The sequence below is a fragment of the Halichoerus grypus genome, chromosome 6 (assembly GCF_964656455.1).
Source record: "Halichoerus grypus chromosome 6, mHalGry1.hap1.1, whole genome shotgun sequence".
Lineage (NCBI taxonomy): Eukaryota > Metazoa > Chordata > Mammalia > Carnivora > Phocidae > Halichoerus > Halichoerus grypus.
Window position 1 is genome coordinate 94829364 of NC_135717.1, and position 26770 is coordinate 94856133.

Sequence of the window (26770 nt, forward strand, 5' to 3'; positions counted from 1 at the left end):
ATGTCTCTGACTTATTTTTAAATAACCATTGCAAAAATAAATAAATAAATAACCATTACAAAGAACAGATAAGACATTCTTATTAAGTATATTCAAATATAAGAGGAATAACATTTAAATTTATGAGCCATTTCTATTTCCCTCCATGATCTCCTCCAAAATCTCTGAAAAAAAATTTCTTTTGTTCATTTACCTTACTCACTTAACCAAACTTAATAACATTCAAAGCCCCTCAGCAGAAAGTGTTCAGTTACAAATTCACTGAACAGAAAGCAATACAATGAAGTAGACAACCTGATGGGTCTTCTGTTGGTCTGAAAATCTGGGTTCCATTTTCCATACACAAGAAACTGTTTGAGGACAAATTGCCTGAAACTGAAACTGTAGATTCATATTCATATCTGTATGAACACAGGGAAAACATGGTGATGTTAGGGAGCCAATGAAGACAACGTGAGCATTGTGCAGATTAACAACTCCTGCTTCACATAAGACACAACATCCAAATCCAGGAAAGATTTCATTTTGCCACCTAATCATCATAAATTAATATCACTGAAAAGAACTTGCCACTCACTGTCAACGTACAATCACTTGACAGCTAGCTTTCAATTATCTGTAGGGGGATGATATACCTTTTAAATTATCTGGCATCAACCTTCAGTGGTTTTTAGGTGATCATTTCCTGGAAATAATTACTGTGGGATAAGGAACAAAAACCAAGAAAAATAATAGACTCAACAAAGTGTAATTAAAGGCTTTGGGGGGAAAAACAACACAACAAAAAAAGTCTCCCACTTTCTGAGAATCCAAACAATAATTCCTTCACGTGTTCATTAATGCCCTCAGAGAAACAAAACATGTACCCATCATAATGAGAAAACTTAGGAGAATCTCAAACACTGTGGCAGCACAATGTAATGCCTTTTTCTCTTCTCATGAGAACAAAAGTGTTAATAAACTCTGACCATTTATCTTAGGCAAATTACCACAAGATCCACATGCCCTTTCTCAGAAAGAAAATTACTTGCTGCAACAATGGAGGAAAATATGTCCAGCTCTCTTTGTTAGAACTTGCACTGGGTTGGTTTCTATATTTCTATTAGGTAAGAGAAAGCCAAAGAAAACTTGCCTTTCTGAGTTTCAAATGAGCTAAAGAGTGTTATGCTTGGATGACACCAATAGTCCTAATTACTATGTTATAGAACATAATAAAAAGGGTTAAAATACCTTCCCCTTAGAATAACTGCCCAGTCATACCCATAGAATTTGGCTGTGAATCGTGGACAAAGGCTTCTGTCTCCACACCCATGATCCCATGAGACATGGAAGCTTCAGACAAAAAAAAAGAAAAAGAAGAAGAAAGAAAAGAATAATACCTTTGGCAGAGTGTAGAAAGAAATGAAAATAATAGCTGAATATTACTTGACATTGTCTTGGATAGGATGGGATAGGGTAGGAAAGGAAATAAAAGAACAGTAGAAATTCTTTGCCTTGAAACCACTGATCCCTTCAGAAATATCTGAAAGTTAAAATATCTTTTTCATTTAAATTACCTACTTAAAACCCAATAACTCATTCCATGTCCATTCATTCCCCAAACATCAGCAAAATGGTAGTAAATGGATTTTAAAATAGGAAAGGAAAGGCATAATGTCATGTGGATAAAGAGAAGGGAAGATTTGACAAAAAGAGAGAGTTTAATAGGATTTTGAAAATGGAAAAGCAGTTGAGTGATCACTAGATTTGTAGATATGAGAAACACAGCCCTGAGTAAGTGCCTGTAGGAGAGCAACTAAACACATGCCACACAAACCTGGAAAACTTCAGGCAAGAAACAAGATACTTCTAAAATGAGAATATGCATAGTCCCAAAAGAAGATTGCTTTAAAGTGTGTATAAAGAGCAGTTAAGCCCTTATAGACATCCTCTGCCATTGCAACTGAATGTGGCCTTTGCTCTAGAGACTAAATAGACACTGAGGATAGGGAAGCCATACTAAAAACTGCAGATATTAGGTTAAAAAAAAATCGACATACCGAAAAATGAGATTCCCACTCCCATGTGCTGATAGTTTATGGGCAGTTCTGAGCCACCTAAAAAATAACCAGTCCCTGTACAAATCACCTGACAAAGAAGTCCTCCGTTGATTAAGACTTATACACACACACAGAACTTCCAGTTAGCTTGTTGTTGTTATTCCTCTCTCTTAAATATGAATAGATTACCAAGAACCACCAGATATATGGGGAAAGCCTGTAATAGTAAAGATAGAGACAAAACAAATAAAAACTGTACATTCAGAGAAAACAGAGAGAATGAAGAGAGATGAAGAAAATTTAGATGGAAAAAGACATTGCATTCTTGAAAGAAGAACAAAATGTTCCTTAAAAAGATACATTCAAAAAACAGAAGAGTCATTGGAAAATTCCCAAGGATAATGGTGAGGGAAAATTTCAAGGAAGGAGCCATGCACCAAGCCTAGGGAGATTCCAGTTCAGATTGCAGACAAAGGATTGATGGTGACATAGAGGTATCTCTAAGGCAAAAATGAAACCCTGTGATATGTATGAGCATTTTGAGATGTTGCCCTATCGGTGGAGAGTGAGAGTGAGAGATAAAAAGAAAATGACTCAAATAAAAAGGGAACAATTATTAAATCCAAGGAAAATAAAGATGATATAAGAAAGGAATGACAGCATGGTTCAGCAGTGAAAGATACTTACATAGTCATACACATGGAAATAGTGAATATAATTTTATAGCAGAAAATCAATATATATTACATAACACAAAAGTATTAACAACTAAAAGGATAAACATTTACTTAGAACCATGGAGGCAAATAGCAGAAGAAAGAACTAAAAGAGTTGCAAGTAGCTACTCCTGGAAAGCAGTAATATGGACAATGTTGAAAGGACAGGGGATAAATTTTTTCAATATAATTTTAATTTTACAAGTTGGTGCACGTATTACTTTGGTAAAATTAAAATAAAAATCAACCTTCAGACTGGCCTGTCTCTTAATGACCTACATACAAGTAAACAGAACCTCATTGTAATTAGAAGTGTCTAAATAGTCCCCGGAAAAGAATAAGCCCACATTTTGCCAGGTCCTAAAATTTTTCATCAGACTCCACTCCATAAAATCCCAAATCTCTGTTTCATAGGTGGAAAAATGTGACTATGTAAGTGAAGCAAGGCAGCCCAGAGCACAACAGACTGGTGGAACGGAATCTGCATCTTTCAGCTCCCATTGCGGTGCTCTGTGCTTTTAGGAAGTATTGCTCCTAGAAAGGAAATTTCAAGTTTCATTCCATACAATCAAAAGTTGAGCTTAAAAAGTCATCAGAAACTGGAATACTTACAGGTCCATGAGGAAATGAGGTAGAGATTGTAAGAAACACCCTATGCCCATAACCACACATCCGACACCAATCAGTATAGGTCTATGCAATTTGGTTCCAAAATAACTCACAAATATAATCAACAAAAGATTTCCTAGGAAAAAAATTGAGATGAAAAAAATGAATATTTCAGTAAGAATGAACAATAGCTTAGCTTCATCCAATCATTTACTATCTGGCATTTATTGTATAAAAACTCTCTCAAATACCAGGACTGGTGCTAGGGATGCATGAAGCAATAAATGAATAAGACACAACTCGTGCCTTGAAGAAGTACTCTGTTTCACAATGTCGACAAATATGTAAACAGATCTCTGTGGAACACCAACATTTAAAGAGGGCAGAAGGAGAGAAGCCAGTGGGACTGGGCAATGGTTCTGAGAGATGTTCAAGACTCTGTGCATGATTATGTAGCTTAGAAAAATGGGCTGCCAAAGTAGGTGTTAGACTGTATGTCACCTCTGGCCTTTCCCTCCATGTCTGCTCCATGCTTGAAAAGAGAAGCCAAAGTCAAATTCAGATAGATTTATGTTTTAACTCATGATTTAAATGTAACTAAATATTGGTCAATATATCCAAGCCAGAGATCTATGTTTATTTTTACTTATCTCCTTAGAAGTAAAAAACAGTAGGTCTTCACTTCTCCAACTGGGTCTTAGAAGTAAGTCTTGCTTTGAGAAGTAAATTCAATGAAAAATTTATCCACATCTTAGGATGAAGTTTAAGGATAAAGAAACTAATTGGGGAGGCCCCATTCCAATGGACAAGACTTGATAAGAATGGCGTAAAGGGTTCAAAGAACCAAACACATGAGGAAGTTCTCATATGATACATTTTAAATTCAGTGATCAATATTTTCCCTGATCTACTCTACATAAGGAAAATCTCTATGATGAGCTTGAGAATGATAAAAATTTTAAAAACTCTCCCTCAAGGTGTTAATACTTTTCCAAGTAGTAGTGTATATTTTGAAGACTTTTCTTTCCATATCTGTCTTGCTCTAGTCTGCCTTGTTAAGAAGAGATGTCAGCGCCTATATTTTGTTTCATATGGACGGTGCCTCACCAAGTGCCACCACACTGGCCTCCCTGGGTTTCTAAAATCCCCATCATCAAAGCCATCCACATTGAAAGTATTATCTCTAGAAAGCCACCGTTCAAAAGCCATATCCACTTTTGAAATGAGAAGAAAGGAAGAGCCTTCTCTCCATGTAAAGGTGAGCATTTCAAGCTGCCTTTCTCTGTTGGTAAAATAATCACCATTGAGAGGGAATAGAAATGGATAGATAATATTTTTATCAAAGGTATGGAGAACACTGTCTATAAAAATTACTGAGGAAAGGTAAGCAAACTAATGCATTTATTGGCATCTGTAAATTACCTCTCCTCTTCCCTTCAGCAATTATTTCAGATCTTCACCATTTTTCTCAAGCCACCTATTGCCACTCACATTCCATAGTTAATACTTTCTACTTTGTCAAAAAAATTGGGGCAGTCAGGTTTCCCACCTCAATGGCTTTTCCACCTTCCTTCAGTTTGAGAGGTTGTGGTGCCCATCTGACCATCCAAGGTCTAACACCCTACTCCATTTCTCCAGCAACTTAGTCCAAGAATTAAAATCTTTCTTATACATTTTAAGTGTCTCCCTCTCTGCTGCATTTTAATTACAGATATTTTCTAGTTTCTCTCCAAACCAACAGTCACCTGTAGTCACAGATTCCACTTCTTCCCCTCTCATTCTTTCCCAAAGTCACTGCTCTCTTTCTGCCTTCTAGCTTCTCTATCTACTCTTCAGCTAAAAGTGCCCAGGCCAAAATCATCAATTATCATATCATAAAACCCAGGGGATAGTTTTCTATCCTTGTCTAACTGGATATGTCTAATGCTTTTGAGACTGCTGACAAATTCTTCTTTTGGAAACTTCTACTCCCTTGGTATCTATCATAACATTCTCTCCTGCTTCCCCTCTTAATTCTCTGACTATTCCCTCTCTTAACACTTTTGTGGGCTCCTTTCTTCCACCTATTCCTTAAGTATTGGTGCATCTCAGGGATCCACCCTTTGTCCATGGTACTTATCTCCCTGTACCCTCTCCCTAAATAGCCTCATCTGTTCTTTAGTTTTAAAAACCACCTGTTTACTCAGTAATCAGTAGCTCCAGCCCAAACAGCTCCTCCAAGGCTTCTAGCTCATATAACTGCCATGAAGACATCATTACTCAAAGGCCTCACTGCTAATACCACAAATAATTTGCCTAAACAGAACTCAGCATCATCCCCATAGCCACCACCACAGTCTTGTCCCCCTTCTCCTATTCTCTGTCTCAGCACCACTATCCACTCCACTGCCCAAGCTGTAAACCTGGGGTTTAGTGTAGATATTATATTTAATGTATTGGTAAGTGTAGATATTATTTTTAATGTATTGTAGTGTAGTATAATGTATTGTAATTTAGTGTAGATATTATATTTAATGTATTGGTAAGCACAAATACTACTATATGACCAGTTGTTTTAATATTTTGATGATTTTATTCAAATAAAATGGGGTTTCTTTTTACTTTTATAATTTTCATTTTATGCAAGTTCCATAGCAAACACACAAGGCTAACCATAGTCGATTTCTCACTGCTGCCCATTTCTCCAGACTCATACCTTAATAATTCCCACATAAGCTTTGTGAGTCAATAATATTGGGCTGAATGTTGCTCCCCATACAAATTACTACACTACCTTGCCCTTATGCTTCTTCTATTGGAATTCCCTTCACACTCATCCCTCTTTCTTCACCTAGAAAACTTTTTACTCATCCTCCAACATCTTCCCTAAGTAAGGCTGTATCTTGATGTATGTTCCCATAGGACTTTGCATCTATCTATGCCACCGAACTTACTGCATTCAATTAAAATTATTATTGTACATCGATGCCCTCCATTAGATTGTGAGCTGAGTCCAGGCAGGACTGTATAAAGAGTTATTTCTAACTCCTTCACCAGGATCCAGCCCACAAGTGGTACAGAGTTGGGTTGGGGGGATAGGTTAAACACTAAGAGACAAGATCAAGCATCACCTGTTTTAGCTTTGCCTCTCCTCAATCCCGATTTTTCTTCCAGATATTGATTAAGTATATTAAAGGTAACTTTCACCTTGGAGGAAGTAGAAGCTACTCTAAAACTGTGAAAGAATAGTATTCATATTTCTATGCAGCTTTGTTTACAGGAGAAATCTCTCTCTTCCTCATTCTTCCCGTGTCTTCACATCTTCCCAGTCCTCCACAAAAATCAGACAGTAAGAATAGATTTTATTCTTTCCTAGAGTCTGTTTCTGAAATAAATTCAGGGAGATGTGAAAATAGTTTCTTTTTCCCTCTGGACTTAGAAAGAAGAATTGTTAACCTCCCAGAAACAGCAGGAGAAGAAAAATATTCGTGTTTTCCTTTAGAAAACAGCTTTGTTTACCATGATATATATCTTCTAAATAGGAAGATAGAGTTTTAAGAATTATCAAATGATAGATTAAATATAAAAATTCTAAATACTCTGCTACTCATTCTAGCTGACCAAAAAACTATTAGAATAAAAAGTCCAATGGTTGGATATGTGGCAATATTTAGGTGTTATTTGGGGGATAATATTTAAATGAATTGTTTCTAAGAATATTCCAAAGTTAGCAAGGCTATCCATTCATTTTGGAAAACATGTTATTCAGTCAGATTAGACTAGTCAGATTAGTTCTAAAATTGAAAATAAGGAGAACAAAATTCAGACTAGTTTTATAGATAAAATATGAAAAGAAGTAATGCAAAAATAATTCATTACCAATCTCAAAGCTCCCGTTAATAAATCCGACTAGAAATGTAGGGATGTTGAATTGTCTCTCTATTTGTGTGAGCATGGAATTCATGTAAGATCCAGATAGTGTTTTGGATACAAATGCACATGTTATTGCCAGAAGAAACATCTAGGGAGAAAAGAATATTAAAAAACACAGGAAAAATTTATTTTTGATCATATATTTTTGTATCTGCCACCTATTAACAAAGTATCTTCTACCATAAGAATGGTTGTCTCCAACATAAGTAACCCTTGAATATGCAAGAAACTTTTAATGTGGTCTGTTCTTCTGGTCTTTCATGCCATGTTATCTCTTTGAAAACTCAAAGTAGGACTGATAAGTAATATTGAATTTTGTCAGTAGTTGTAGCCTCATTATTTTATAGGCATATCTTGTACATACACAGAAACAGCCACTCTAAATAAGATATAGCTAATAGTTTAAATAGATCTTCAGCACTATAATGCTATCTGTAGTACAAAGAAGACATATACGATAATAAAAAAAGGAACGTGGCATTACACAGACATTATTTCTATAGCAAATTTGCTCAGGGTCTCTCCAAAGTAATAGGTAAATTATGCAACATTAGATTGCTGCTCACTCCCAGTTTATTTATTTAAAGCAATGTTATATGTTATATATACATATTTATATATATATTATATTAAAGTAATTATAAACCATTATAAAAATGTTTCTAAACTGACCAGGTATTTGCTTTAAGGAATGAATATGAATACAATAAATTTCCATGTATTGAATCACATCTCCTGTATACTGATGGAGTTTCAGAGGACAGTCAGGTTGATGTGATCCATAACAAAAATCAAGGACAACTTAACAAATAGAACTATTGTGATCACCAAAAGCTAGTATGATCTTACTAAAAATGTGGAAAAGTCAAAATTTTGATAGTTTTATTAAATTAGAAAGAAACAGACTTAGATTTCAATAGAGGGCTTGGCAAATGAGTGTTATACACTGGGTAATAGTATAATTAGGTAGATTAAGCACTGCTTCAAGACCAACAAATTAGTGATGAATAGATTTAGGTTGTCCTGAATGGTGGTTTCCAACCCTATGCCATAGGACTTTTTCCTTGGTCCCACTTAAAGATGTTTCCTGATGACAATTCCATCCTTGGAGACAATTCAGTCTGCTCTCTAGCCAGCATACTCAAATCCTTAAAATCTTCACCCCTCCACCTTTCACATTCCCAATCTTGAACCAACCCCACAATTTATATTGCACCTGCACATTCCCTTCAAAATTATTCACAATCTTTTCTATTTCTCAGTCTTCAAACCAGTCAGGTGCTTTTCATGACTAGCAAATGATCTCCACAATGTCATCATCAAACTTACCTCCATCTCTGCCCCTCTAATTCCCCTCCTGCCTTTAAAGGATAGGTGTCCCTTTTCCAGTACAATAAAATTCCTCCACCCGTGCTTTTGAACCCATTCTACCCATTTGAGATCATGATTTATCAGTAAATACTCTATCCTCTATGTTCAACCTCACGCCCTTTACTGCCTCTCTCCCTACTAATTTATAAATATATTCAAGATATTTGTCTTTAAAAAATTTTATTTTTTCCCTAACCCCTGATAGTTGCTACTTCAGCTACCATCAGGCTGTTTGGAAGAATAATCTAGGTTTATTGTCTAGACTCTAACCTTCCATTCACCCTTTAGTTTCCTAATGTCTGGCCTCTCCTGAACTACTCCACAAAAGGTCAAAAGCAACTTCTTAGTTTCCAAGTTCAGTAGATACTTCTTAGTCCTCAACTAACCTGATGTCTCTGATTCATTTGACCCCGCTAATCTCTTTTCTTCCTGAAATTCCCTCCCCCCATGCATACGTATATGTCCACCTGCCTGCTAGACTCTTTCTATTCAGTCTTCTCTTTGGTCAACCCCTTCAGGATTTGTCTTGTACCTTCTACTCTTTGTGCTATATGTGCTCTCCCTAAGAAATCTCACTTATTCCCGTAGCTTTCCCTATCATCCATATGCTGAAATCTCTCAAATGAACACACAGTTTAGCTAAGACAATTGCCAGCATTGGGGCGCCTGGGTGGCTCAGTCGTTAGGCGTCTGCCTTCGGCTCAGGTCATGATCCCAGGGTCCTGGGATCGAGCCCCGCATCAGGCTCCCTGCTCCGCGGGAAGCCTGCTTCTCCCTCTCCCACTCCCCCTGCTTGTATTCCCTCTCTCGCTGTGTCTCTCTCTGTCAAATAAATAAATAAAATCTTTAAAAAAAAAAAAAAAAAAAAAAAAAAGACAATTGCCAGCATTACTTAGTTGCCTCTAGTCTTGTCCACACCTACACTCCCTCCCCTTGCCACCACCACTAATTTGGAGTTTAGTAAATACCTGTCAAATGAATTAATAAAATGCATAACTAGCATGTGATTTCACTTCCTAAAACGTTTTAGTGATTTCCTACAAGCAAAAATCTCTATTTTTTAGATGGCAAACGGTGTCTCATCTATATCTCAGTATCATATCCTGCTGCTTGTCCCTGGACATAATGTTCTACTTACAGTTTCTTAATTCACCATGCCATTTCACATCTCAGTGCCTTTTACAGGATGGCATTCCACTTGTAAAGTTTTTCTTCCCCTTATGCATCTGATAAATGCATACTCTATCTCTATTATCAACTCTATCATCGTTTCTAATGTGGAGCCTTCCTGTCTCTCTGCTCCCCAGGCAGCCTTGACTACTCACTCGTTACCTACCTGCTGTGTACTGTCTCTATTATAGCTCTTATCACAACGCACTTTATATATAAGCTTGGATGCCTATAACCTCCTCCCTCACTATACTGTGAACAATTCAAATATAGGATCCATATATTATTTACCTTTGTATCTTTGGTGTCTAGTAAATGCCTAAAGAATAGTAGGCACTCAATACAAGTTTGCTGAATGAATGACAGATGAAATATTCAAAAACATCCTGAAGAAGTGGTCAGAGCTCAAAGTGGGCTGAATATAAGATGAAATATAATAGGATTAAATAAATACTCCTAAGCTGAGTTGGCTGTACCAATTCATTTGGAGAAATCTGAATAGAAATTTATGGAAAAAGAACTGGGAAATTTAAGTATAAAGCTCAATATGAGTCAAAACCATTACATGGCTGAGAAGATAATATGGCTATAACTCCAGTTGTTTATTCTTTTATAGTAAATGTCATTTGTAGAAACTGACTCCACACTATAAATCTTTGCAGAGCACATGATTGAGAATATAAAATTTTCATATGGTTTTATAATTCAGGTTTTATATTTAAAAGTCAGGTCTACAAAATAACATATGAATCATATTTGGGAGAATAATTTATTTTATTTTACACTTTAAGAAAGGAAACTAGATGAATCATGACCCCAATGTTCTTTCCTAAAACACCTAGATGGGTTGCCTGAACAGTTTGGTTCTAGTCACAAAGTGAAAGCAACCAGTGGCTATTATGACTCATGTCTGGTGCAAAATAACCTCTATGTTTATGAAGCTATCCTACTAGCATTTAACAGTAATGCCCAGAGTTTTAGGCAAACTTATTGAGGACAGTCCTCTGATGCTTTCTAAAGAATTTTGTTTAATATGCATATTTCTAAGTTCAGAAAAGCAAAAAAAAAAAATCTGACTATTAAGCAGTTGGTGCCCAGTTTTACCTGATAGACTTGTCCTCTTAATATTTTGCCATAACATGAACATCAGTATCTAATCTTGCCAAACTCCAAAGTAAGCAAATATTAAATTAAGAGCAATTATTTATAAATAACACCTGACTTGACTTTTATTTTTTTATTTAAATTCAATTAGCCAACATCATTAGTTTCAGATGTAGTGTTCAGTAATTCATCAGTTGTATGTAACGCTCAGTGCTCATCCTATCACGTGCCCTCCTTAATGCTCATCACCCAGTTACCCCATCCCCCCACCCACCTCCCCTTCAGCAACCCTCAGTTTGTTTCCCAGAGTTAAGAGTCTCTCATGGTTTGTCTCCCTCTCTGATTTCTTTCCGTTCAGTTTTCCCTCCCTTTTCTTATGATCCTCTGCACTATTTCTTACATTCCACACATGAGTGAAACCATATGATAATTGTCTTTCTCTGATTGACTTGACTTTTATACACAAATGCTATTAATTTTTTCTTCCAAGTTTTTATTTAAATTCCAGTTAGTTAACATATAATGCTATCAATAATAATAGCTAATATTTATTGAATGTTTATAATATTCTAGTAATTTTTCCAAGTTTGTAAAAAGGAAAAAAATCCTATGAAATAAGAGTATTGTTGTTAGCTTTTTCAAATAAGAAAGCGGAGGCACAAAGAGGTTAAGGAACTTGTCCAAGGTCACCTGGCAAGTATGCAGTTGAACCTAGGTATGAACACGGGGATCCTGAGCCTAGATCCTTATTTTTAACACTCAATTTTAGAAGAAGAAGATGAGAATTGGGGGACAATTTAAGAGGAATTTTTAAAATAATTAATATGGCATTTTAGGCAAAAGTAGTTTTCTAGATCTAGATCATAATTCTCCACTTTTATGCACATGCGTAGATGTTCCCTACATGTGTGTGAAGAGAAAACAAACTTTGATAGGGAGAATATTGGTGGCAGTTTAAGTCTGGAAATCACTTGCGGGCACTAGCTGTAGAATCCAGACAAATTTCCAGATCCCTTGGTTTAAAACAAATTCAAATTTTCTTTGAAGGCAAATGGCTTTGAAGTTATATGAAAAGAATTTGCTCTGAAATAGGCAAGAATACCAGAAACAGCTAACAAAATGGGCATTATTCTTACAGAGAATGATTGATATGTTGCCAAAGCTTGAAGTAAACATTTGTTTTACTGGCTTGTTGTGAAGTAATCATTGCATGCAGATAGACAAAGCATTTCTGTCCATTGAACCATTTTCTAGGAGAGACCCCCATACTCCTCTGGACTACAAACCCTACAAGGGTGAGCATTAAAATGGCCTTTTGATACAACAAATTAAATCCTGGTGTAATATATTATGTGCCTGAAAACTTTAAGACCTTATCTTCCATTTAAGTTCCTCAAAACCATTTCTGATTAAATTGCCCGAATCAATAGCCCTATTCAACCCTCAGTTTAAAACAAACCTCAGCAAAGCAAGAAATTATCAGTATATCAGGTAATGTGACATTAACATTAAATCACTTCATGTGAGCAACTTTACAAGCTCTAGGTTAAAAAAAAAAAGGTACATATACATATATCCACACACACACGAGTCCATACCTTCAGCTTGGAAAGACATCTTATTCTATGGGTTTCAATTCTTTTCTCAATTTCTGCCATGTTGTTCTTCTGAGTGTTCCAAGGTATTTAGGTTTTAAATCTTGATATTTCTTATTTCTATCCTTTTAAAGGAGACAAAAATCCATTAACTGACAAAATCATAAATCGTCATTCTTTTGAAGAAAACACGGAATCTGAGTAACAATCAGATTCCATTGTATTACAAAAATACCTGAGAAGCTTTGATTCAGATCTAGAAGAAAATAATGACGTTAGAGAAGATTTAGTTGCTAATTTTCCATTGAGAAAGTTACATCAAATAACTTTAGTTACTCTTTAGTGAGATTAAAGATATTAGAATAATTTGCTAGGTCCCCATGCAAAATAATGACCACGTGGTTAAAACAAAGCTTTTCATTTCTTTAGCCAAACAAATAGAACCAAAGTGAGCTTTTTGGACTTACATGAAAATGCTGCTTTTAAGTACACAAAGACTTTGATTTGTGTTTGTGCTAAAAATCTGCTTCAGCAAGCCTACCAAGGCTCAAAAATCTCTATTTGGCCAGGCTCCCTCTTCAAGTTCTTTGCGTTCCAAGACTTCCCTGGAGTCTCAGGAAGGGAAACGTTTTCTGGGGCACTGCTGATTCACGGAAACCTGGGGAGATATGGAATTTTAATCATGGAAATAGCCTAAGTAAAAATAACAAATAATTCTATGTTCTGGAAAAGAATCCTACAGTTCCAAGTTATAATGTGAGGTTTAGAAGAAGACCAAACATATAAGTGGAGATCTATATGCCTACACATATAATAAATACAGATATATGTGTATTTACACACATATATATTACATAGGCACACATTTTTATATGTAAAACGAAAAGATGAGTTAAACTATTAAATTCTACTAACCTTTTGTCAAAGATTTTGTCTGCTTGTGTCTTGAAACTAGGGCCTTATTTTGCACCAAAACCGAAGTGTTTCACTCGGACAATATTTATTCTAGTAAATCTACTTCAAGTTGCCAGAATGATACCTTAGTAGTATCCCCAGCATTAATATATTAAAATCTTCTGAACAATATCCATTTAACAAGTGACCCTTAGTGCACTAATTTATAAAACCTAATTGCTTTGCCTCTATACATTTGCTGAATCCCACTTCCCTACACACATTAAGGCAACAGCCACTGAACAATTATGTATGAGCTTAGTTCTCTTTACTCATCTTCTCGCAGACATAACAAACATTTCTTGAAAGTCTGCTATGTACCAACCATAGGGCTAAGCACAGGATTTTAGCTGTGAACAAGACAGTAAGCTGTCCTATAGACAATATAAACCAGTTAGAAAGGTGTAAGCCTCTGTGGAAAGTACTTGGACCCAGATCGCAAGGAACTTATGTTTTTATTGAAAAAGGTAAAACTTTTAAATAAAACACATTAGAATACAACTGAACAGCATATGACCAAATACAAATTGTTTGGTATGTAAGTGGTGAAAACTTGGTAGATCATACGTGAAAATTATTAGAGACAGTCTTGGCAAATCTGAATAGCATACAAATGAACTCATGCTGAAATCCTCCCCATAAAACGCCAAGTCACCTTAATTACAGAGCAAGTACATGGCACTAGTTTTGGAAAAACCAATAGATAGGGTTAATTTTTCAAAAGAATGGGTACTGCTAGTCTTTGGTCCTCGTTTGTAATATATCTGCTTTTATCACAAACCTCTCAACTGTCCTCATTTCTTCCTTCTCACGATTTAGAATCCAGTCTTCCTCCTCTCTTTTTTTCCCTTCTATTCTCCTTGCCAATATCTGAGCCCAATTATGGTCACGCAATTAAACAATAAGAGAAGGAGAAAACCTATTCCTCTCCCATGTCTAAGTTAGCTTCACTCTTTTTAGTGGCTAAAGTCATGACTATTCTAAATGCCTATTTTTCCTATGCGGCAACCACAGGACACAGAATGTAGAGTTAGTGACACAGAAAATCCCCACAAACAGGAATTCTCTAGTTCCATCTCTGCATTGTGATACTATGTACCCATCTTGAGCAGTTTTTATCACCATGCCTCAAAGATTTGTTCAAAATGTGTTTATTGTCTTGAGAAAAGTTTTATAAACAGTTGTCTTGACTGGGGTAAGAGGTAGTTGTTTGAAGCTAAGCACCTGGAAGGAATTAAATGTGATTAAGTTAACACTAAACGTTCCCTAAAACATTCTAGCTTTTCAGACACATTTTAAAAATTTTCAAGATTTTTTTAAAATTTATTTATTTGAAAGACAGAGAGAGACAGCAAGAGAGGAAACACAAGCAGGGGGAGTGGGAGAGGGAGAAGCAGGCTTCCCGCCGAGCAGGGAGCCCGATGCGGGGCTTGATCCCAGGACGCTGGGATCATGACCTGAGCCGAAGGTAGACGCTTAACGACTGAGCCACCCAGGTGACCCCATTTTAAAAATTTTAATGGAGGAAAATAAATAAATGAATCAATAAAATCTATTTATTTAAAAAAATTCATGAGGGCGCCTGGGTGGCTCAGTTGGTTAAGCGACTGCCTTCGGCTCAGGTCATGATCCTGGAGTCCCTGGATCGAGTCCCGCATCGGGCTCCCTGCTCAGCAGGGAGTCTGCTTCTCCCTCTGACCCTCCCCCCTCTCATGTGTTTGCTCTCTCATTCTCTCTCTCTCAAATAAATAAATAAATAAATCTTTAAAAAAAAATAAAATAAAAATAAAAAAATAAAAAAATTCATGAAATCCAATAGTTAATGTCACAATCACTGTTGAGTACTTTGGCTCCAAATCAGGAAACGCACCCGTTGTTTCTTCATATCCTCGTGGCCCTGCCAGTGCCAGTCATGTGAACAGACCCCTTTTGTTAGCACAGTTTTGTTTATACAGTGACTTCTGCTCCTGGGACCACAATGTCACCAACAAATCCCCATCAATCATTACTGTTAATGAAAACAACTTGCTCAAGTTTTATTAAGTGTAGAAGCATTTTCCTTCTCTAACTCCTTCTCAGCATTCAAATGGGGGCAGGTAATTCTTTAGTATGCATTCTTGCACAAATGTGGTTGAGTTTCTTCCATGCCTACTCATCACAACCCTACTGGGGTTCTTTGTTTTTGTTTTGTTTTGTAGCTGTGGTGAAAGCACATTATAGAATTGTTAACTAAATGTATATTTGGGGTCATTGGACCTCTAGAGTTTTTTCGTCTTGCATGACTGAAACTCTATAACCATTGAATAGCAATGCTCCTGGTTTTTGGCACCCCTGGGTTGTCAGCCCTTAGTGATATGTCTCAATCACAGAAGAATACAATGTTTTACAAAACAAATAAATGGTCTTGTTTGTGCCTTTCCCCCAGTGTTAAGTATCTAGACATAGTTTTTTATTACTATAAGTCACCAGGGGGAAATACATATGTTTAATTTTACATTTTTCTATACTATTGAATTAATAAAAATAAAGGCTTTCCTTTATCATGACAAAACTAGTCGTACATACATGAAGAAGACCTAAGAGAACATCCTTCCCCTGGGAGAAAAAAAAGAGAGGGCTGCACCAGCAAAAATCTTATGAAAGTTGTTTATTTCCAGAATCTTCAAATCACTCCTAACTCTGCAAAAAAAGAACAGCCTCTTGGTGGTATCCAGCTGAAATAATTGCAGCCAATACCAAATCAAGTAAGTGCCAATAAGACCAAAAAAAAAAAAAAAAGAAGAAGCAACAATAACTCTTTGTGTGATGCCTTCCAAATTATTTTTCTTCTATTAGTTCAGTTTCATCTGAAATCAAAAAATAAGATAATGGATTCTGCAAATCAGCCTTACAAACATAGGCATTATTTTACTTCCTACATTCAGAGGAGGAACCAGGAATGCATAACTTCAGGCAAAAGTAGAGGAGAAACTTAACTGAGTCATAGACTAATACATTGATTACACCATTCAAAGCAAAGAATGGAACACACAAAAACACAAGCACAAAAATCTCCATCAGCAATCCAGGAATAAAAATACCTACCCTGTTACTTTGGATAACATACTGTCTAATTCTGGATAACAGACCAAGATGTGGAAAAGTAAATCTGAAACCTGACTTCTAAATCTTTAGGAGGACTGATTGTAAATATCGTCAGTGTTTTATCCCATGCCAAGACATTCTAGAGAATGATTAGGTAATTATGAGAATAGCCATTGTTTTCCACACTTGCAATTTTTTTTAAAGATTTTTTTATTTTAGAGAGAGAACACAAGAGCATGAGCAGGGGCGGAGGTGGAGGCAGAGGGAGAGAATCTCAAGTGGACTCCCTGCTGACCTAACTGAGTTCAAGGCCTGGCCCCAGCTTGATCTCACAACCCTAAGATCATGACCCTGAGATCATGTCCTAAGCCGAAACCAAAAGTAGGAGGCTCAACCAGCTGAGCCACTTGGGCACCCCTTCCACACTTGCAATTTAAACTCTTTCATTTCTTCAGATTATTATCCCAATTCTTTTCTTCCTTTTGCCTGTATAGACCTAATTTTGGATACAAAAACATGTTCCTTCATTAAAGTCTGGCATGTAGATACTGAGTTGCTCCTTTTCCTCATAGAGATAAGATTTTATGTTTATAAAGCTCCCCAAATAACTGAAAATCCAATAAAATGTTTCTATTTTTCCCCAACCCATCGATTTATGTATTTGTTCATTCACTTTAATGGAGGCAGCTAGATATAGTAAAAATGTCATCACTTGAAGCCCAGTTAGCGAATTCTAGTTTAGTTGTGAGTTGTTTAAACTCTTGGAGCCTATTTTTCCTTACCTAAGATGTGGGATAGTTATGTGTTTATGCCTACCTAGCAAGATTGTTAATGAAGATTGAGTTATAAAATTTACATAATGCTCCTTGTGGGGTTGTTGGAATGAAATAGTTACTCCATAGATGGCAATGATTATTATTCATTCATTCCCCAAATATTTATGAAGACTCTACTGCATTCCAAGCACAGTGGTTGGTGCTAGGAATACAAAGATGAATAACATATGTGCCTGCTCATAAGCTATTGGGAGAGATAGATAATTAAATGATAATCATAGCCAGCTAGTGCCATAATGCAGACAATTTGACCTAAGTACTGGGAAGAGGCAATTAATGAAAACTTTTTGTTTGTGTATTCATTTGGAATACCATTTGAGTACAGCACAATAGTTTAAGTACTTGGGCTTTGAAATGAAGCCCAGCTGGTTTGAAAGCTTGTTGTTAAACTAGCTGTGTGATTTTGTACAAGTCACCTTAATCTATCCACACAATGAAGACAGTCTCTATCTTTCCTATCAGCCAAGGTCCAGACAGGAAAATAGAACTCATGACAGGTAGTTCAGTAAAAGAATTTAATATGGAAAACCACTTATAAAAGTATCAGAAGAGTTTAAAAGCCAAACTGGGCAAATGGTGTGCAATCCAGAGATTTATACCAGTAAGAAGTTACTCCCACGCTTAAGGCTGAATCAAAAAGGGAAAAGGCCTGAGCTGTAGGACCAAGAGTCCTCAAGGATATACAGCCCCTGCCAGAGGCACCACCTACAGAGGGTAGATACGTCTTGGCTTTTCTTCTCTTTACAAAAGTTCAGAAATAACAGAAGTCAAACCAATGAATCACTGAAGTAGTAATTAGTAAAAGTTTACTGTGCACACACCAAAAAAAAGAAAGTTTGCAAAACCAGGAGCACTCAAACCAAAACATGGAATGAGGCTCAGGAGTATATTATTATAAAGCATCTTATATAGTAAGAAAACAGTTACTGTTTCATTTTTTCAGTAGTTCGTCAGAATATTAGAATTTTCTTAAGTGATAGTGAATTGGTCAGTGGTTACTTCATATCAACTTTATGGAAAGAGTTTAAGTTTTCCTTACAATTTCCAGAAGCATAAGCAAGAAATTACCCACATCCAGTTAGTCTTGCAAAAATAAGCTAAGTTAAGCTTTATTTGTAACAAGTAAACTGGTTTTGTCTGCTCCAGGAATTTCCAAGGCTGATCTTGTTTCTTTTGATTTTAACAACTCCAGTCTCACATCAATACGTGTCGTTGACAAACTAACAGGAAATCAGATGCAAGAGAGCCTGGGAAATTTAGTTTTCAGAAGTTAGTGTCTTGGGATACAGAGAGGATCAGAGAATAGGAGGCAGAAAAACAAAAAACCAATTCAACCACAATCAGCTGCAGTAGAATTAAGATAAAATGTAATAAATGTATAACATGATGTGAGCACACAATCAGCATTCAGTGAAGGGTAGCTATTTGTATTACTGGATAATATACCTTCAATCATTAATGCTCTAAATTCTTAGTAATAGACACAGGAGATTTAACTAGTCACATAATTGGCCAGCTCTCGACATTACATACACAAACATTGCAGTCTCTTTGTGATACCCAAGAAGACATGAGGCTTTGCACCAAATGAACCGATTTTCAATTGACTCCTACATTAATCAACTACTTTTACATCATGTAAGCACAGTTGTGGTCACCAAGTCTTCACTTGGCAAGGCATATCCAGCTTATTCAAGTTATATGTGGGGAAAATGTCCAAAGAGATCTGAGATACACAGTCTGAGTTACCACTACGTGCTTTGTCAGAGTGCTTCAACAAGCAAGGTTTTAAAGGACATTAAAGTCAGAAGTAAAACCTTTCCAAGGCAGATAGAATTCCATTGGCATGACACGCCTGTCCTCTCCGTAACCTCACTTATTCCGTGTGAGAGGGCTGTGATGATCCAAGGACTTACTTGGGGAAGCTTATGTATCTGGTGGCCACCTGTAAGGAGGCATGCTTGCCAACAGAAGTAAGCCACATCCCTCGTACCAGCTTGTTCAGTACTGGAAGTGATATTTTGGACTCTCCCTGTTATACTTCTCTGTCTTATTTTTCAACTGACTCACAATTAGGATGAGGGGGAAGCTGGTATTAATTGATATTTATTTATTGGACACTCTTAAAGACCCTGACATGCAAGAAAAGCATGGAAAAGCAGATTTTCCTAAAGGGCTATAACCAGATTGGAAAAACATAAGATCTATTATAATATATACAATGTGGTACCACTTTTTTGTAAAACTATATATAATTAGAGACAAAAATATAAACATTATATACTACTTTCTGTATTATAGGCACTATTCTAGAAGCTTTATAGATGTCAATCCATTTGATTCTCATAAAACTCTATGACGTCAATGTTATCCCAACTTTAAAGATGTGGAATTAAAGCACAGAGAGGTCAAGTAAATGTGTGCAAGGACACACAGCTTATAAGTGTCAGAGGCAGGATTGAGAACCATGCATTCTGGCTTTAGAGACTACTTTTCTTTTTAAAGATTTATTTATTTATTTGAGAGAGAGAGAGTGGGAGAGAGAGAGAATGAGAGAGAGAGAGAGAGTACGAGCAAGGGGGAGGGGTAGAGGAGAAGTAGACTCCCCACTGAGCAGGGAGCCTAGTGCTGGATTAGATCCCAGGACTCTGGGATCATGACCTGAACTAAAGGCAGATGCTTAACTGACTGAGCCATTCAGACATCCTGACTTTAGAGGCTATTAACCATTACCCTAATCTGCCTTTCCACCATGGTGTGTGTGTGTGGGGTGTGTGTGTGTGTGTGTGTGTGTGTGTGTGTGTGTGTGTGTTCATGTGTTCACTGTTGTATTTTTTAGATAAAATACTGAAAGACCAAAACCAGAATCTTAAAAGTGGTTATCTCTGGATGGGATTATGGTTGATTTTGTTTTGTTTTTCCTTTGGAAATTTCTGTGCTGTTTTCCACAAGAATGGTTATACCTTTTTTATTAAAAAACAAAACAAAACAAACAAACAAAAAAAACCACAGAGGAAAAGAATGCCCATCATTGGAATTGATTTTTTTTTTTTAATGTCATATGAACACAGCACATTTCTAATCCATGGTAATGTTCCATTCTTAACTACTATTTTTTTCTTGCTTCTCTAATTATTTTGCTTTCACTAAGAACTTTTGTGTGTCTCCTTTTTCTCTCCCTTCTCTTTGATTATTTGGGCTTTAATTTAGCTAAACAACCCAAGGCATCCATAATTTCCCTGACTGGAGCCACTGAAAGACCTGGAAGGCACCTGGGGTAGCTATGCAGAACTTCCTACTGGATGTGGTTACAGGCCATAAAGGTATCCATTCAAATCCCTACTTTGGGATTAGTAAATAAAACAATTGTTTAAGTTTCGAGCCCTAAATACGTATCAAGCAAGAGGTTCGGGACTAGCATTAATCATATGATTAGGCGCCTGACTGGCCTCTCCTTCAGGTTACCCCTTAGCTGAATTTGTCAGCATGGAAGCTTGGATCATTAGACAATTTTAAACTATCTTTATTTGTGGTCATATGCTGTTTTATTTATACCTCTAATGGGCCACTGAATAAAGACAGGAAGCTTGAAGAGCACTGCTGTTAAAATATAACGTAATGGGGAGCATTAAAAAATAATGATGTTATAGATTTCCCTCAAGATTATCTTCATTGGATCAGTTTCATTCATCTAATCAAAATTTTTGCCTAGTACCTTATTTTATAGTCCTATTGTTCCTAAACCAATTTTTGAAGAGGAATAATAGATGAAGAATTGAATCTAGATGGACTTTTTCATGCTCAGAGAAATATCTGCACATAATAACATAAAAGCCATTCTCTTATCTCCTTAATTTAAAAGAAAATTCAAACATTATAAAACTAAGCTTACTGATTTTTAAAAACTTTTTTAAACATTCTAAGTGTAAAAATTTCTAACATCATAATATCAGCTTTTGTTGATACACCTTAACATGTACAATAGTTAAACACCAACCGACATTTTCATATATGACTTCCTACAGCCAAATACAACAAATTTTTGAGTTTGTTTCGTAACAGGTTGTGCATTTTCTCACAACACTAATTTAATATAAGGAAGGGTATACCTGTGTTAAATAATATGATTTACATGACAAGAAATTTGCTTTCATACTTAATATTACCAAATATCATAATTAAGTTAATAATTGCCTACAAACACTTAGGTAGAATCATCTACTTTTAAATAAGCTTTTTTTTTTTTAATTTATAAGAATTTCCAAAAGATTATACATTACCATAAAGGAGGATAAGACTCTCATATAAGCCCAAAGAGACTGGTAAACACTGGTCCAGTCAAGTTCTCATTGGTAAATATGGAAAAAGCCATCATATACACATATGCACACAAAACACTTAGTAAAGCACTCTTACACACTCATCATTTTGACTAAAATCTAAAATAGCACTGAAGTCCATGATTCTTAGCCAGAACATGTCTAAATAGTCGGCCTGCTAGCCTATCTATCTTTCTACTTATTCCTATGATGTAACATTCCCCACCAGAAATGAATCTCATTACAGTAGAGCTTTTATGAAGAGTTTCATTTATTGGATCTGCTCCTTTAAGCACCAGTATTGTTTCAGCAATGTTTATTTTGGTGTAACTTCAAACATAAAGACAAGTTGCAAGAATTTACAGAATTTCCACATACTCTATTTTTTTGTGTCAAGTTTTTATTTAAATTCTAGTTAGTAAACATATCATGTAATATTTGTTCACAATTTCTGTATTTACTTTACTTTACTCAGGTTCACCAATTACATTTTGCATCATTTGCTTCCTCATTCCCTCCGTTTTCCTCTCCTCCCCCCTTCTCTCTCACCCTCTTTGCATATATGTACTTCCCTCCCCACTCCGAAACCACTTGAATACTTTGGAGATACTGTGGTCCTTTCTAACTAAATATTTCTATGTGTATTTCCTAAAAACAAGGATACTCTTTTATATAATCAGAACACAATTATCAAAGCCTGAGAATTTAACATTAGTTAAAAATTCTTACCTAATCCATGGTTTGTATTCAAATTATGTCAATTGTCCTAATAATGTCTTACAGCTTTCCTATGGTTTTTGTTTGTTTGTTTGTTTGTTTTTAAAGATTTTATTTATTTATTTGAGAGAGAGAGAATAAGTGGTGTGGAGGAGGAGGGAGAGGGGGAGGGGCAAAGGGAGAAGGAGAGGGACAAGCAGACTCCCTGCTGAGTGGGGAGCCCCATACAGGGCTGGATCCCAGGGGTCCTGGCATCATGACCTGAGCTGAAGTCAGACGCTTAACTGACTAAGCCACCCAGGCACCCCTAGCTTTTATGTTTTAATGACCCAGGATTCAGTCCAGCACCATACACTTTATTTCGTTGTCATATCTTAGTTTATTTTGATCAGGAACAGTTACTCAGCCTTTTTTTCTTTTTCTTTCTTTCTTTCTTTTTTTTCTTTTTCTTTTTGGTGTTTCTTGACCTTGAAATTTTTTTGAGTGTAAGTTAATTGTTTTGCAAAATATCTCTCAATATGTGTTTGTCTGATGTTTCTTCATGATTAAGTTTTAGCTACACATTTTGGATAGGAATACCACTGAAGTGATATGTTCTCCTCAGGGCTTTAGACACATGATATCAGTTTGTTTAGTTTTGCAAATGTTAACTTTGATCATGGGGTGAAAGTATATCTGCCAGTTTTCTTTCTGTACAGTTATTATTTTCCCTTTGTAACTCATAAGTAACTTCTATAGAGATACTGTTAAATAGTGGTAGGGAGATTATAACAGACTCCCTGTGTCTGCTGAATGGAGAGAGACTGTGTTTGTCTTGGACAAAGATGACAGCAGTCATCTGTATTACACGGAAGAGACTCCAAAGGATACTCCATTTGCCCAAGCAATATGAATTCATTGGTAAGCATTTTTTGAGATAGTCAGGGATGACTACCCTCTGAGCGCCAGGGATAACATGAAGATGCTATTATAGAATAGAGCTCTCTAAGAGCAAAGAGGATGATAAAATCACAAAACAATAGAGGCCAGGTGGTAGCATTTAAATATCAGAAGCAAAATGGGTATAATTATTTTAAGTAGTATTAAGGTTAGGGTAGTAACTAGTGGGATCTGAACTTCAGAAAGTTATGGGGATCATTAATAGAACATGACAACCAGAGGTGCAAGATAGATGAGTAGCCAACAAGAATATTACTCAACCTACACAATCAAAAGAAATCAAGGGTGGATTATCAGGAGGCTGAGAGCAGCCATCCCTAATAAAATGTGCAGTATCTTGTTCAGTTTCCTGATATGAGCCATTTTTAGGTTAGAACCTATTGACTGAAGGGGAGCCCAGGTCCCCAGGAAGAAAGGACCATGACATCTCAACAAGTATATATGGTTTCCTCCAGTCTGTCCTCAGTGAGCTATATAACCATTTAGTAGGGTACTCTTATGCTGGGGAAAGGGATATACTCAAACATTTCAGGGACTAGTATGTAGGGTCTGAGTTGACACTGATACCTCGAGACAATAATAGTCATTACAGACCTCATGTTAGTCTGGGGCCATATGTGGGCAGACAATAAATGGAGTCCTAGTCCAGGTCTAGCTTGCAGTGGGTCCACAGACACACTCAAGGTGATCTGTTATTTTGATCAGTAATAATTAGAATGGATATTCTTGGTAAATGGTAGAGCCCCCACATTTGTTCCATGACTTATGAGGTAAGATCTCTCACAGTGATCTATGGAGAACAGCAGAAATTAATGCTACCCTAAAAGACCAAAAATGCAGGATACCTTTCTCATCCCCCATTTAACACACCCCTCTGGTCCCTGCAATAAATAGAAAATGCTGGAGGATGACAATAGGTTATCACAAACTAGCAGTAATCCCATTTGTAGTTGCTGTGCAAGATATGTTTTCTTTTCTAGGGAATATTAACATGGTCTCAGGTCTGTGTTATACATGTATGTTATGCAACCATTGATTTGTGAAATATATTCTTTTCTATCTTTATCAGAAAAAAGAACCAGAAGTTGCTCATATTTGTGTGGGAGAAAAATTGGTGTACATCTACAGAGAGAGCTATAATGGGAAAAGACAATGTGTGGAGGTTATGGCAAGCCCCGGTGTGAGAATCACAACAGAGACCCCCCTGAGTTTCCAAATCAAGGCCATGCTCTCTACAGCTACCAGGCCCTGGAAATGATGGAGTGACTGACTGCCTAGACCACGTCAAGTGACCATGTGACCAGAGCTGCCATGATGAGCTGCGTTCTGTCGGACTTACCAAGTCAGAGTGAGGTGGGTGCCAACCAATCAATCATAAGATAAAATGATGCATTCAGCATGAGGCACAAGCAAGTTCAGAGGGCCTGAGTGAGCTGCAGAGCAGATAGACCAGACTCTGTGTCATCCAGTTAGTGTTGTACCTGCATCTCTCCAACAGATCGTTATCTACACTATCAGCAAAGTCCCTTAATATCAGCTAACAGCAGACCAAAAAATATGAGCTTGGCTTACAGATGGGTGAGCTCAATATATGGGTGTTAGGCAGTTGTCCCTAAAGAACAATTATTAGATAAGGTTTTGCCCCCAAGGACATGCCTTAATGGCCAAGACATCTTCAGTATGATAGGAAACAATTTTATTTTGCAAAAACAGATCTCTAGGCTCTCTATAATCCCTTTCAATTCTGCTTGAGAGCACAACATTTTCTGAGCACACCTCTCTTTTGTAGTGCCTTTTGTTGCAGTTAGCAACGACCAGCTCATGCTATCAGCATTTCTCCCGCAAAACCTCCTTATCTATGCCTCAAGTTCATTAGGTACTTTTTTAATTTTCTAGGCTATTGCAGACAAACTGTTTGACCAAATGTTTTACCACCATGTAACAAGCGTCACCATTCTTCTAGATCGTATTAGAGATGTTTTGCCATCTGATTCTAACACCAGTGCTGCAAACTTCATGTTTTTGTTACACAAGAACCATATTTCTAGTACCAATTTCTGGATTTATAAAGTTTTGTGCAATCATGCTGCAGAACAACCTCAAAAGCCTCAATGACATTAAAACAACAAGTTTTTTCATATTTACAACTCTGTTGTTTGGCGGTGAGTCAGACATAGGGTGTACTTAGCTGAGCCAGGCTGGATGCTAGGCTTCTATTGTGGTTCATTTCTATGCCATATGTTTTCCTTTATTTTTTATTTTATTTTTTAAAAGATTTTATTTATTTCTTTGACAGAGAGAGACACAGCAAGAGCAGGAACACAAGCAGGGGGAGTAGGAGAGGGAGAAGCAGGCCTCCCACCGAGCAGGGAGCCCAATACTGGGCTCGATCCCAGGACACTGGGATCATGACCTGAGGCAGACGCTTAACGACTGAGCCACCCAGGCACCCCACATATTTTCCTTTAAAAACACAGGTGACCTGAAGCATATTCTTCTGGTGTCAGATGACAAGAGTGCAAGTCAAGTAAGTAGAAAATGTGATTTCAGTGCTCCTTAGTGCTTCGTGTTGAAATTATGCAGTATCATTCTGGCTGCATTCTACTGACCAGAGCATGACAAATGGCCAAGCCAATGACGGGGGTGGGGAGGGGTGTCAGAGTATATTCACCCAGAGCCAGAGGATCTGAAAAGTCCCATGGCCCCAACTGTAAGATCCATATTCATTGATATACTCACCCTATGCTTCAGCTACTTGTATGGGCTAGTTACTTTTTCTTTTTTTTTTTTTCCTCTTAATAATTTTTTTTTTATTGTGTGTTTACTTCAGACCCTGGATCCTTTGCCTGATTTCTTTTTTTTTTATTATGTTATGTTAGTCACCATACAATACATCATTAGTTTTTGATGTGGTGATCCACGATCCACTGTTTCCGTATAACACCCAGTGCTCCATGAAGAACGTGCCCTCTTTAATACCCATCACCAGGCTAACCTATCCCCCCTCCCCCCTCCCCTCTAAAACCCTGTTTGTTTCTCAGAGTTCCTAGCTAGTTACTTTTTCAAATGAACCTACCACTATGCTTTTCCCTTTTACTAGAAAATGTTTTTACTTTCTCTGCTAATTCCACTTATTCTTCAAGGTCAAACCCCCAAAGCAACGCTGTTTGAAGTCTCCCCCCATTCCATCTTCATCTGCCTTCCATACAATTTGTTATTTTTCATTGTATCACTGTTTCTTCATTATAAATATATAGGATCTGTATCTTGAAACAGATTATCATCTCTTTAAGGGAAGATATGATATTTTACTGATAAAAAAAGAACTTCTTCTACAAAACAGCTTCCCAAACTGTGTACCACTTATTTAGTGAACAGGTCAAAGGTGTGGTGAGATATGAATAG

At 36.7% G+C, this 26770-nt stretch overlaps 2 protein-coding genes across 15 annotated transcripts in view; one reads left to right on the forward strand and one right to left on the reverse strand.

The window, feature by feature from the left end:
* Positions 1-26770, reverse strand: part of SLCO1A2 (solute carrier organic anion transporter family member 1A2) — a 110175-nt gene that overhangs the window by 28247 nt on the left and 55158 nt on the right. For 4 of the 10 annotated variants that reach the window (XM_036119183.2, XM_078075710.1, XM_078075716.1 and 1 more), the window contains 5 exons: positions 12984-13174; positions 12520-12641; positions 7223-7364; positions 3368-3500; positions 295-401 (listed from right to left, as the gene is read on the reverse strand). In XM_036119183.2, coding sequence (XP_035975076.1) covers positions 295-401; positions 3368-3500; positions 7223-7364; positions 12520-12579 — 442 coding nt within the window. In that variant the 5' untranslated portion in view covers positions 12580-12641; positions 12984-13174. Of the gene's footprint in view, positions 1-294; positions 402-635; positions 2539-3367; positions 3501-7222; positions 7365-12519; positions 12642-12751; positions 12860-12983; positions 13175-26770 lie in introns of those variants that run through there. The other 6 variants (XM_078075711.1, XM_078075712.1, XM_078075713.1 and 3 more) reach the window with 6 other exon arrangements.
* The window catches only part of IAPP (islet amyloid polypeptide), an 81515-nt gene that overhangs the window by 20115 nt on the left and 34630 nt on the right, over positions 1-26770 (forward strand). For 3 of the 5 annotated variants that reach the window (XM_078075719.1, XM_078075725.1, XM_078075720.1), the window contains exons 3-5: positions 16128-16214; positions 24435-24722; positions 25664-25892. The gene's annotated coding sequence lies outside the window, so the exon portion shown is untranslated. Of the gene's footprint in view, positions 1-16127; positions 16215-20600; positions 20714-24434; positions 24723-25663; positions 25893-26770 lie in introns of all 5 variants that reach the window. The other 2 variants (XM_078075721.1, XM_078075722.1) reach the window with 2 other exon arrangements.